The 13,740-nt window shown below is 37.7% G+C and overlaps 1 protein-coding gene across 5 annotated transcripts in view; it reads right to left on the bottom strand.

Moving 5' to 3' along the window:
- The window catches only part of kmt2e (lysine (K)-specific methyltransferase 2E), a 98,293-nt gene that overhangs the window by 54,992 nt on the left and 29,561 nt on the right, over positions 1-13,740 (bottom strand). For all 5 annotated transcript variants that reach the window (XM_048610458.1, XM_048610461.1, XM_048610460.1 and 2 more), the window contains exons 3-6: positions 5,331-5,445; positions 2,797-3,026; positions 1,452-1,532; positions 1,301-1,359 (exon numbers count right to left, since the gene is read on the bottom strand). In XM_048610458.1, the coding sequence (XP_048466415.1) occupies positions 1,301-1,359; positions 1,452-1,532; positions 2,797-3,026; positions 5,331-5,445 (485 nt within the window). The remainder of the gene's footprint in view (positions 1-1,300; positions 1,360-1,451; positions 1,533-2,796; positions 3,027-5,330; positions 5,446-13,740) is intronic.

Raw genomic sequence — 13,740 nt, 5'->3', positions numbered from 1 at the left:
CTGATTTGTCAGCTTAGTTCCTCCATGCAAGAATTTATTTATACAAGCCGTGTGTTAACTTTAAAAGACAAAAATAGAAATTGCTGGAAAAGCTCAGCAGGTCTGGCAGCATCTGAAGACAGAAATCAGAGTTGGCATTTCAGGTCGAATCACCCTTCGTCAGAACTGAATTCTCTCCACAGATGCTGCCAGACCTGCTGAGCTTTTCCAGCAATTTCTATTTTTGCATCTGATTTACAGCATCTGCAGTTCTTTCAGTTTTTGTTAATTTTAAAATCAGTCATTTAATTGCTGTATTATATGCCAAATGAAGTTCTGAGATTGCCACTGGTCTGTAGCTCTGTCTGATGAAATCACAGGTAAAGAAATGATTGGGAGCGAGCAAATCAATTGCTTAGTTAGAAGTTGCAATGCTGACTCTATATCAAGAACATATCACTGAAGACGACTAAAGCAAAGTATCAACAAACGTTTAGTAATTTGGTGTTCTCAATTATCCACCAATTGCCATTATTTGCAGCGGGCTGCAAGAAGAAGTTGCAAGCTGTCTCTATTTTGCTAGATAATCGAGGTTATACTTTCTGAAAATCAAAACTGCAAATCCGACACAGTCGCACAAGAATGTGAGCACATTCTTAATCTGACAGTGATAAATGTTTAACTGAAGAATAAATAAGACAATTATTTCACTCCTCATAATGTAGAAGCTTATTTCATGTATAAAATCAGATTAAAATATAAAGTTCCACACAAAAAAACTAATTGATAGAAACACAAGATAAACGTACCTCCTAAAACAACCCTTGTTAAAGTTTTAATAGCTTTTTGTCAAGGGTTCAGCAACTAAAACAATTAATACCATTACATGTGACATTTTAAATAGTAGGGCTGAAGTCACAAAATGTGCACGCACCCGTGTCAGATGATCGCTTTTGAAAGTTGTGATCTTGTATTTTATATCTTCACAATTTAGAATGGGATACATCAAAGAATGGAGGACTGGCTGGGATATTCATGAAGTTAGTAAGAATGTAAATGGTACCATAAAGCAGCATGGAAAATCAACATGTAGGTACGAAGCGTTTTTGAACAGTTGAGCTAATAGGAATTAGTGCAATATCAAAACCACTTTGTTAGAAACATAAAAGCTACGATCAGATGTGGGTGCTGTGGTTTAGGTTACAATTGGAACTAATTCTCCAACTGGTGGTTTGTTTCTGAACTGTGTGCAAGTGGTTCTCATGGCTTCAACATTAAAATTGAATTACAACGTATCTCTTCATCATATATTCACACATACCTGACATATTTTCCCTTTTCTTTGTTTGTAGTAACACAGCTCTGTCTCTATCCAAGCACCTGAAGAGACAGCATTACAGTTGTCTGAGATTTGTAAAAATGTTGTTCATAATCATTTTAAAAAGTCATTCTTTCAAATATATTGTGCTCACCGAGGCTGACAACGATCACAAAGGTAAGTTTCCGGAATATGCTGTCTATCGATACCCATACAATCTATATGCTGCCAAACACTAAGATAAAAATCAAAGGAACATATTAAGTTGAAAACTTCACTGTCGAATCTGTAGGCATTATTGTATAATTATATAAGAATTTTATCCAAATGAATACCTATGTTTTTGATTATTTCATCTGTTGCCATGCAAATCAATTGGTTACTACCTTTTGCTTAACTTTAAAAAAAAGCAATGATAACTTTGCATACTGTTTATATTTGAAATAAAAGGCAATACAACAAATACAATCTTTGTCCTCCTAATGAAAGATCTAAATCATTTGCTGTATTAATTCAGGGTTTAAGATAGAAACCAAAGTCTTTAACAACCTATTTTCCATACTTTGTAACGGCATCATTCTCATTATCATTCCTAGGGACTACGCATGCCTAATTCATTGTCAGCCCACTAAAGTTGGGTGAATTTGCATGGATTTTCATCACAATAATAATTGAAAAAAACAAAAGCAAACTCAATCTAATCATCTAATAAAGTATTTATCATTTGTTTTAAATCTTAAAATGTTACAATGTATGTGTTATAAAGGTCAAGGGTCTGTGAAAACTAAAGTAATTTAAGTTTCAAACTAGCATATCTCCAAATACAGCAGACATCCCCTTGGGAGATATCCTAAAGTACTAGATTAGCATATTTTTAAAAATATCAGTAAGGAGCAGATGAGGCACTTTATGTTTTCAACATTTTTCTTTCTCTTCAATAATACAGATCCATGGGTGCCCTTCTAAACTTTACCTGTGTTACTGTTATTCCTATGGGAACAAACGTGTCCAGGTTAGGTAGATTGGCCATACCACACTGCCCACAGTGTCCAGGGAAATGCAGGGTTACAGGAATAGGGAAGGGTGGTAGGTCTGGGTAGGATGCTCTTTGGAGGGTCGGTGTAGACTCAAAGGGCCAAATGGCTTGCTTCCACACTGTAGGGATTCTATGATTCTATAAACAAGTGCACCATCAACAGATTCTTAACCACTGGCAGCAAGGTTAAGGTGCAACTGTCCTTACTCCAGTTCTTTTGACAGAGGAAGTCTGTTGTCAAACCCTAACATGGGCTGCTGAGACCAGAATGGAGCAGCCTCACCAATGCCACATTTGAGGTCTACTAATATACCGTAAAGCTGGTCCAATTCTGGTCTGTATGACGAAAGTGGATAAACCTGACTTTGAAAGATCCCTGTACCAAACTTTGAAAAAACAAAACTATACTGCAATGTCAATGAACACAAACGTAAAAGATTTGGTTAAAAAGTTGCATTCCTACCTGCATTTATCACAACAGATCATGTATCCATCATCATGGGTAAATCCACAGATGCACCTAGTAACATCTGTGCCATAGCTTCCATCCTCAGAAGTGCTGATTGTCGTGGCACTGGAAGTCTCATCAAAATTAGCAGTGGTGAATATGCTCACCTCATTTTTGCCTATTACTACAGTTGGAGGAGGGGAAGCTGGGGGTGTTGGTGGAGGACGAGCACCATAATTGTGGTCCTGAAATTGTTGAAGGGAACAGTGAAATTTCAATGCACACAATGACCAAGTAATTAGGAATGACAACAGAATATTATGCATAATGAAAAGAACTGAATACAAAAATAGGTGGTTATGCTATAGATGTACAGGGCATTGGTGAGACCACATCTGAAGAACTATGCACAGTACTGGTTACCTTAGTTAAAAGAGGATGTAAATGCATTGGGAGCCTTTTACAGTAGGTTTACTATCTAACACTGGAATGAGCAGTTGTCTAACGAGGAAAGGTTTAACATGCTAGGCTTGCATCTGCCATGTTTAAAAGAGTGAGAGGTGACTTGACTGAAGCATGTGAGATCTTAAGGGGTCTTGACAAGGTGGATTTGAAAAACATGTTTCCTTTTGTGGGAGACTATTGAAATAGTGGTCACTGTTTAAAAATAAAGGGTTTCCCATTTCAAAGGTAAGGAGAAATTATTTCTAATGGAGGGTTGAGTCTTTGCCAGAAGGTTCTATTCATCAAAAGACAGTTGAAGCAGAGTCTAAAATATTTGCCCTTCATGTCTTTTTTAAAATTTCTCCCCTCTCACGTTAAAAATGTGCCCCCTTGTCTTGACATCCCCCATCCTAGGGAAAAGACAAACGACCAGTAACTCTATCTAGACCCCTCATTATTTTATAAACTTCCGTAAGGTCGCCTCTCAACCTCCCACGCTCCAGTCAAAAAGTCTCAGCCTATCGAGCCTTTCTTTATAACTCAAACCTTCCATACCCAGCAACATCCTGGTAAATCTCTTCTGAACCATTTCCAGCTTAATACTATTGTTCCAAAACTGGGCAAGCAGAACAGGACACAGTATTCCACAAGAGGTCTCACCAATATCCTGTACAATCTCAACATGACTTCCCAACTCCTATACTCAAAGGTAAGCAATAAAGGTTAGTGTGCCAAATGCCTTTTTAATCATCCTGTCTTTATGTGATGCAGATTTCAAAGAGTTATGTACCTCAACCCCTGGGTCCCTCTGTTCTATAGATTTCTGAAAAACAGTCATGCTACTGACAATCAAAAGTGTCCTTTCTACCCAGCTGAAATGGTATACAATTAAATACAATCATCAGTGGTTTTAGTTACCTTGAAACGATCTAATTGCACCAAAATATATCTTAATACTTGGCTGTTACTTTTAACTAACTGTGCAATTCAACTCCAATTCAGCTTTGAAAAATATACATTGTATACAGTCTACAATGAAACTCATTTCCTATGCTAGTAAAAAAAATCTGCATACACTATGATTAGCATGAATAAGATCAGTTAAGATAGATGTAAATGTAAAGATAAATTAATTTTTTGATGTTAAAGGGCTAAATTGAGTTCATGAAGAAAAATGCATGATGTGAAAAAAGTAGGGGGGGTGAAGAATATGGAAGAAAATCATTAAAATTAAAGCAGATCATAATCTAATCCTTATCTGATGTCCATGAATGTAAATCTACAGCAGTGTCACGAGATTGCAATAGTTGTTTTTTGTTTTCTTTATACAAAGGGACAGAGGCCAACTACAGAACCCTTCTGTAACCATGCTCAGATCCTCAAATTTCATAAGTAAGAATGCGCACCTTAGTTACCCTGTTTTAAGCAGATAAACCAACAGGAAAGCCACAGAATGGCTTTCTGCTGAACTTCATTTCTTTTAGAAATTAGTTTACAGCAGTGAGAATAGCCAAGCCAGGAAGACTACTTAAAGAACTAGGCTCTGCAGCATTTTTAATCAGGGGAATTCTAGAACATATGAACAGCTTCAATGAAGTGCTTGTTGTCATGCAGCAACTCATTTGAATCAAGTACATTTACTTTCTGGTGTCCAAAGATGTGCACAACCAAATGTTGCACTATCCCTCTCTTTCCCCAACAATTGGATGCTACACATAAGAAATAATACTAGCCATTAAAGTGACAAACTATTCCTTCCAAAAGATTTTGTGCATCTAAGAAAACGTACACAAAACAAAACAGCTTTGACCGTTCAGGCAGAAAAATAATTTTAAACAAACAGACAGAAACTTTCTAACAGATGTTAATCCAGAATGCATTAGTTCAGTAAAGCAATGCTAAGTATTATTAACAAACATAGCAAAGCACTAGAACTGTATACATGACAAAATGACATGGTGCTAACTTGCATTTTGCTAGATAGGCAATGAAGCCAGTTTCTGCAATACTAGTATAACTTGCACTGTGATGGTTTAGACTAGAAAAAGCATTCATTCAGATTTAACATTAAACAAAGTAGCCAACTTATTCATTTCAAAACTTACTGCATAAGGCAAACCAATGTAACTGTGTGAATGATGAGAACTGCTGGTATATAACTGGTGTGGATAACTGTTTGACTTCTCTACCACCACAGGGCTTGCTTCTACAGATTCTGGTCTAGAAGAAAAAAATTCATTGAATTATTCATTATGATCTAGATCTTTGCCAAATATATAACTTTTTCAACTGTAAATAATTAATACAGCTCAGTTTTTAAAAGGCACAGACATAAGCAAAGATTGTATTAGAATCAGATTTTTCTTGTCTGTTTACTGTGTTCTGGAACTAATTTTCTCTATTATTCCATGATGGATGACAATTCTGAACATGCATGCTGTGCCACTGGGTCACCCTTACTAAAGGAAAAGTAGAAGCATGGCAGAAGAAAACTAAGAATTTAGCACAGAAATGGTTAATTTCTTTTAACGTAACATATAGAAGTACAGACAGTGAACGTGTGCATGAGAATCGTGAACAAGTACGTGCAACAACTTCCTATGAAACCAAACCACGTTTAAGCAAAACAAAAATCAAACAACTACATGGTTCTTAATGAAAAAGTTAGTAAAATGCAGCCTACTTATGACAGTTTAACAAATTCAAGCATAACAAAGCAAGACCAATGAAGAAAAACCTGAATTAACATCACAGATGATCAATAACACAACTGATTTTAGTTTACCTCTAAGAAGTTACATAACACATATTTCATTTAATTCCAATAAATCTGCTGATAAATGTTGTAAGCTCTGGGATTGGTTGTTGGAAAAAATAAATGAATACAAAGCAAATGGGCACTTTCTTCATTCTAGGTCAGTTACTCCAAAAGCTTCAACGCAATCAAGTTTAAATTCACATAATGGGATGCAAGTGATGTTGCCACAAAGTATTGCCCATTGGATGCATGCTAGCATTTCTCATTAATGTATTTTTATATGCTGAAAGACATTTTTAATCATGACAAAACTGACATTTTCTACAAGCTGAGAGCACACAGGAAGGTAGAGTTTAGCTGGAACCAATACAACCATGATCTTATCAAATGGCTGAGCAGGCTTGAAAGATCGAATGGCCTACTCATGTTCCCAAGTATATATTAATTTTCATCAAAAAATTGTTCTGGATGAAAAAGCTAAGTAGAAAATTATCATAATGGTTTGCAATGGCAAGCATGTTTAGGTTAAAAAAAAAATTGCTGCCAGTGGCCAGAAAGTTAAGAAACCTTATTAGTTTGCGGTGCCATTATTCTGCCTTTTAGGCAAACAAACAATATTGTGTGGATTATCATAGTCTTTCCAAGGAACTGCTCTACCACTTTCGTTCAAGAATGGCAAAAGAATTCACCTCAACATTAACCGACAGTTGTTAACAGTGTCTAAAGCCATAATTTATTGCTAAATGCTGATAGCACTTCAAGCAGGAGAAGCAGCATTACAGGCTACTTGAACTGAGAACACACACAGGCAATGGCAGCTGACTGTTAGGTGAGAACCCTAAGCCTGCACGGGCTCGAATAAGATTTGAATTCACTTTGAACGTACATAAGAAAGTTGTGAAATCCTGATTTCAGACAAACATGAAAACTGATGATATAGTGGGGAAGTATGCTACTTTCCAAAAAGGCCCATCTGCATGCAAACACCAGCAAGAGCATGAAATCCAACTTTGTGGCTAACAGCAAAGTTTTATATCTGATGCAAACTTTTCATGCAAAATAATTACAGTACTAAACAAACCCTGGTAACCTGATGGATATTTTCCCCAACAGCAAATATTCTAAGGATGACTGTACTATTAATAGATACAATCCAGAAAGGTTTACATTGTACAGTTCTCAGAAGGCTCAGGTTTTGATTATATGCATTGAGAATTGTTGAAATATTTCATTGCACTATATATCTTCTTGCAGTGTTCTATCACGGCCTAAATGAATGTCAGAGTAGGTCCAAGGGGCTTAATATTCCATTGTGTGTTGTTCCATTAAAATCACTTCACAAACTGCTAGGTAATTAAATTTTTTTTTTGAAAGTTGTTTAAAGCTAGAAAATTTTAAGATCATACATAAAATATTACCAAATCAACCTACTGGAGTTTTCTCCATTTACTAAATTGTATGAAATTAAAAAAAATGAAATTAAAAATCACTGTTTTAGGGAATTTCATCCCTGACAATCTCTCCTACCTCCTGAATGCATTGACCTCCCACTGGAATTCTGTTCCACAGAAGCCAATGCCCTCTGCCATCTCACTTGAGTAGTAGTTTTTTTCAGGGAGTCTTGAAGAAGTGTTAGGAAACTGTTAATTCTATGCACACTTCTCACAGTGTTCATGGACTCCAGGATCAGGAAAGGGAGCTCTGGTAAATTTGTTTTCCCTAAACCAGAAATACTGAGGCAAACTGTGGTGATCCTGCTTCCATCCTAGCCAACAATCTAAGACTATGGATCAAGTCTGGGACTACAATGGTCTGTTTTACTCAATTACAGTTCAAGCAATTAGGAAAACCTTTACAAACCTGTTTCTGAAAATTAATGTTACCAAGTAAGATTATACAACTAGATTCGTCATTAAATTATTACATACAATTTTTATGACATTGAAATGTACTTATACTGCATTCTGCAATTTATACTTAATAATTTCCACAGATCTTATTGGAACATTTGTACCTGTGAATGAAAAATTTATAATGGGTAGAAAATATCACATCAGATTTCCATGCTTTAATATTTTACCAGAATCTTTGTTAAAAAGACCAAAAGTAATGAAACTGACTGAATAGTGCTCAGACATTAACTGAAAAATGTAAGGGAAATTTGGTTAAACTAATTCTCAAATTTGATGTGAATGATACAATTTAATTGTATTTCAAACAAAATACTGTGTGTACACTCACTTAAGAAACAATGTATAAGGAAATAAAACCAACCAAACAATATAATTGCTTTTACACCAGTATTGTTCCTTTAACAGTTCTCACACGTTGCACACAATTGTTAGCTGCATGGCAATTTATTCTGTAAATGAACGTCAACTATTAAATCTTTGCAATTATCACAGGTTTTTTTTAAAAGTCATAAAAACGGAGTTAGGAATACATAATAAAATCAGACTTGCCCCAAAACTGTAAATTTTTGCGTTTGAGACGACGTACAATTAACAGATCAGCAGCAGAAAAGCAATCAACCAACACGGAAGCAGTAGAAAATTACAGTAGCACGTTTTGCTTACATTCAACTGCCAAAAAGCACAATAATCTCCTGTGGTCACCAACGTGACCAGGCTCACATCCTGTTACACTGCTAAATCATTCCGCCCAAAATAAAAACTATACAAGCTTCCGCAGAATTAAGTGTTGCAATATTATACTGATTTCTTAGCAAGACTACCAATAAAAGCTTAAATGAATGAAAATAGCAACTTTCCCAAGATTAGGAGCACCAACATCAGTAGACTTATACCTTTTCTTATTGGTTATGCATTCATTGATAAAACAAGTATTCCACACTCTACTGAAAAGAGTTCAAAATTAAAATCTCAGCTCTACACAATGCATTCTATTGTTCCAAAATGCATGTATGTATAGGATTGCTTAAAAGCTAATGCTTGGCAAGTACAACAAATTCACAGGTTTACTTCCTGATGTTTGCAAGATTTAGGCCACTCTTCTCTTTTAAGAACTTAAAAAGGAGTAGACCACATTCTTCGTCCTAACAAAGGCAAAAAAGTTAGCCTTTTTTTGTTTTCAGATCAATCTCTTTTATACTATATATTTACATCATACTGGTTTAGAATCAGGAAACAGTGAAGCCCCACTACCTTAGTTGAACAACATGTAGTGATCGAAGTATAAAATGAATAACTTCCTACTGTAACAAGTCTCACTTTGTGTAACACTTGCAGGTTGAATTGCAACACACATTGATCAGTTTCCCATTTAAGGTATGTTGTTTAATATACATTTCTTTCTTGTCTGGTATGCAGTCACTGAGTTATCGAATTACAGTAGCTTCATGAGAGTTCCTCTTTTACTGGTTTACAGTTTACACAGACACTGAACAAAATCCAGCAGAAATGCTGTTCAAATGGTATGAAAGATGGTGGAAGGAAGAGAAAAATGGGAATAGAAAAAAGTGTGGTTTGTATCAACAGTAATGTGAAAGTATATATATTATAATTACAGCTGATTGCAAATTTAATCAATAATCTTGTTTAGTGCAGAAATCAAAAGTAAATGGTTCAGCCACAAATATTTCAAGTTGCAGCCATTTATCTATACGTACACACCCTATAGCAAGTTATGTCCACAATTTTTTTTTTCAAAATTTATATGGAATTTTATCATGATGATGATAATGTTGGTTATGCAACTATCCTCACCTGCCCATGTCAAAAATACTTTTCTTCTTTCTGCCTGCTTGACAGCAGAGAAAATTAACAACATTTATACTGGCCATCTGTTCTACAGGCTACTTGTACTCTATTTGCCAATATTGCAAAAAGACAGCTCTGCTGAAAATTAAAATCTCTGTCCAGAAACAGAAGGCACACGCTTGGTTACTTTATCCAAAATGACATGGCAGGGCAGTTAGAGCTGCAAGTCTTTGACGCAAACATTTATTTGCAAGTTTATGTCAGAATGTCCTCTTATGCAGAATAACTCATTAATGACTGCTCATTAATTGTCATTATTCTGTGATTAGTAGATTTGTCTTTCAAATACCTTGTTGATTGATCAAGCCTTCTAAAAAAAAAATTACTGTGTAATTTGCATGGCAATCCTGAGGTCAGAGTAAGTTTTTGCCTACCAGGAGTCAAAGATTTAACATGCTGAACTGTGAAGACTTCTGCTGGGGTGCCAATGAATAAACTTACAATTATTACTCAATTCAAAGTGCATCGTTTTGGTGCACAGCACCAATTCCTGTTTGTAATAACGAGTACAGGATGTAAGAAAGGAAATACATGCTGCAACATTGACAGCTGCAAAAAATTTGAAATTGGGACAGGTTTTGCCGTAGAACTTCAGGACTGCTTCAGTACAGTCAATGAAGGATAGCTTGAACCTTTGATGTTTAAGTTACACAGCTTCTGAATGCAAATATTAAAGATTAAATTTTTTAAATAAAATGTTAAACTTGTTGATTTGTTATATAACTAATAATGAGCAGCAGAGGTCAAGTCTTCTCTTTACTGAGTGGCTCAGTTCAGTAGCTGAGTCAAGGAAATGTTCAATTTGGTGAGGCCAGTTACTTATTGTTTCATTGTTAAAATGCAAACTTTTTCTCAATCCCTTCTTCATTTACTAATACATTTGTAATAACACTGCATGAATTTAAAAGATTCTGTTCCAACACAAAAAAATGTATAAAACAAATCAAAAAAGTGGTTGATGCAGTAATTGTATAAATTAAATATGGAATTAAAAATCAAGAAAAATGGATTAAAAAATTAACTGAACTAAACAATTCACTTTTGAAAATGAGATAACAAGGTGTAAAGCTGGATGAACACAGCAGGCCAAGCAGCATCAGAGGAGCAGGAAAGCTGACGTTTCGGATCTGGACCCTTCTTCAGAAATGGGAGAGGGGAAGGGGATTCTGAAATAAATAGAGAGAGAGAGGGAGGCGAATGGAAGGTGAATAAAGGTAGATAGGTGGAGAGGAGACGGACAGGTCAAGGAGGCGGGGATGGAGCCAGTAAAGGTGAGTGTAGGTGGGGAGTTAGTTAGGATGGGGGTTTGTCAGTCAAAGGAAGATGGACAGGTCAAGGAGGTGGGGATGAGGCTGGTAGGTAGGAGGTGGGTGGGGGGGGGGGTTGAGGTGAGAGGAGCGGATAGGTGGGAGAAAAGACGGACAGGTCAAGGAGGCGGGGACGAGCTGGGCTGGTTTTGGGATGAAGTCGGGGGTGGCGAGATTTTGAAGCTTGTGAAGTCCACATGGAGACCATTGGACTGCAGGGTTGCCAAGCGAAATATGAGGTGCTGTCCCTGCAACCTTCGAGTGGGATCGTTGTGGCACTGGAGGAGGCCCAGGATGGACATAACGTCCAAGGAGTGGGAGGGTGGTGTTGAAATGGTTTGCGACTGGCAGGTGCAGTCGTTTGTCACCTGCACATCTGCTAATGTGGTATATTGTATCCACTGTTCCCGATGTGGCCTCCTCTACATCGGGGAAACCAAGCGGAGGCTTGGAGACTGCTTTGTGGAACACCTACGCTGGGTTCGCGACAAACAACTGCAGCTCCCAGTCGCGAACTATTTCAACTCCCCCTCCCACTCCTTGGACGATATGTCCATCCTGGGCATCCTCCAGTGCCACAACAATGCCACCCGAAGGTTGCAGGGACAGTACCTCATATTTCGCTTGGGAACCCTGCAGTACAATGGTCTCAATGTGGACTTCACAAGCTTCAAAATCTCCCCACCCCGACCTCATCCCAAAACCAGCCCAGCTTGTCCCCGCCTCCTCGACCTGTCCGTCTTTTCTCCCACCTATCCGCTCCTCTCACCTCAACGCCCACCCCCACCTCCACCTCCTACCTATCAGCCTCATCCCCGTCTCCTTGACCTGTCCGTCTTCCCTTGACTGACCAACACCCATCCTAACTCCCCACCTACACTCACCTTTACTGGCTCCATCCCTGCCTCCTTGACCTATCCATCTCCTCTCCACCTATCTGCTCCCTTATCCATCTTCCATTCGCCTTCCCCTCTCCCTATTTATTTCAGAATCCCCTTCCCCTCCCCCATTTCTGAAGTAGGGTCCAGATCCGAAACATCAGCTTTCCTGCTCCTCTGGTGCTGCTTGGCCTGCTGAGTTCATCCAGCTCTACACCTTGTTATCTCAGATTCTCCAGCATCGGCAGTTCCTAGTATCTCTGAAACAATTTTGAAAATGTTGTTTTGACAGCTCTTTAGTCTTTATATCTACATATAATTTATTGATCTCGGTCTAGATATTGACTGTTTTACTTATGGAATGCACTTCATGTTCTCTTTACCCTTGCTGCCTATGTCCTGACTGTTGAATTTCCATAATTCTAAGGTTGTAGACTCCAACCACGAGGTGTGTTACACTAAACTGTAATACAGATCTATTGCCAAAAGATGGTGCTCGGATGCAGATTACATTTGCCTACAAGCTGTCATCATCTCACTTTAAATCACATAACTTTATTTCCCTAATCTTAGCTAAGAGAATTTCTTTTCATTTTAAACTTAGTGGGAGTACTTTTACTTCTTAGGGACGTGATTCTTGCCACCTCTAACATCTTTCTAATCCTAGTGGCTGTTTTTGATTGGTGCCATGGTAGCAGCTTTCATAGAATCCCTACTGTGTGGAAACAGGCCCTATGGCCCAACAAGTCCACACTGACCCTCAGAGCATCCCATCCAGACTCATCTCCCTCTAACCCACCTAATCTACACATCCCTGAACACTACGGGCAATTTAGCATAGCCAATCCACCTAGTCAGCTCGGAAACCGGAGCACCCGGAGGAAACCCATGCAGACACAGGGACAATGTGCAAACTCCACACAGACAGTTGCCTAAGGGTAAAATTGAACCTGGGTTCCTGGTGCTGTGAGGCAGCAGTGCAAACCACTGAGCCACCGTGTTACCCTTGCTATGTTTATCTGCCAACTGCCTCCTTCATAAGGCCTGCTATTTCCTCCCATTTTTTGTGGCATGTGTAGTGCATTGAAAATGTTTTCAATATTAATTACCAATTAGAAACATCAACTGCAATTGCACCTACTTCAAATGACAGCTTCAAAACTTGCAACATTGTTAGAATGCAAAATCCAAAACCTGCAAACCCGTTGAGAAGGTAAAATCCAATACCAGTCTTGTGCTTAAACAAAGGACACTACAAGAGTTGGGTAAGGTAGACTGGGAACAAATACTATACTGTGGGACAACTGAGGAACGGCGGGGCATTTTCAAAGCAATTTTTCACAGTGCTCAGCAAAAGTATATACCAGTGAAAAGGAAAAACTTTTGAATATTCAGCCATGGATAACAAAGTAAATAAAGAAGGGTATCAAATTGAAAGCTAATGCATACAAAGTGGCAAAGATTAGTGGGAAATCTTTAAAGGTCAACAGAAAGCCATGAAAATAAGCTATAAACAAACATAAGATGGATGAGAGTAAGCTCGCTCAGAATATAAAAACAAACAGCAAACGTTTCTACAAATATATAAAACAAGGAAGAGTGGTGAAGGTAAACATTCGTCTTTTAGAGGATGAGAAGGGGAATTTAATAATGGGAAATGTGGAAATGGCTGAGGCTTTGAACAGGTCTTGTGTTGCTCTTCAAAGTGGAAGACACAGACAACATGCCAATAATTAATAACAAGGAGGCTATGACAATTGAGGACCTAGAAACGATCATTATCATTAAAGTGG

The sequence above is a fragment of the Rhincodon typus genome, chromosome 22 (assembly GCF_021869965.1).
Source record: "Rhincodon typus isolate 14 chromosome 22, sRhiTyp1.1, whole genome shotgun sequence".
Taxonomy (NCBI): Eukaryota; Metazoa; Chordata; class Chondrichthyes; order Orectolobiformes; family Rhincodontidae; genus Rhincodon; species Rhincodon typus.
The sequence above is the reverse complement of the archived record's forward strand: the minus strand, read 5'-3'. Positions and strand labels throughout refer to the sequence as shown.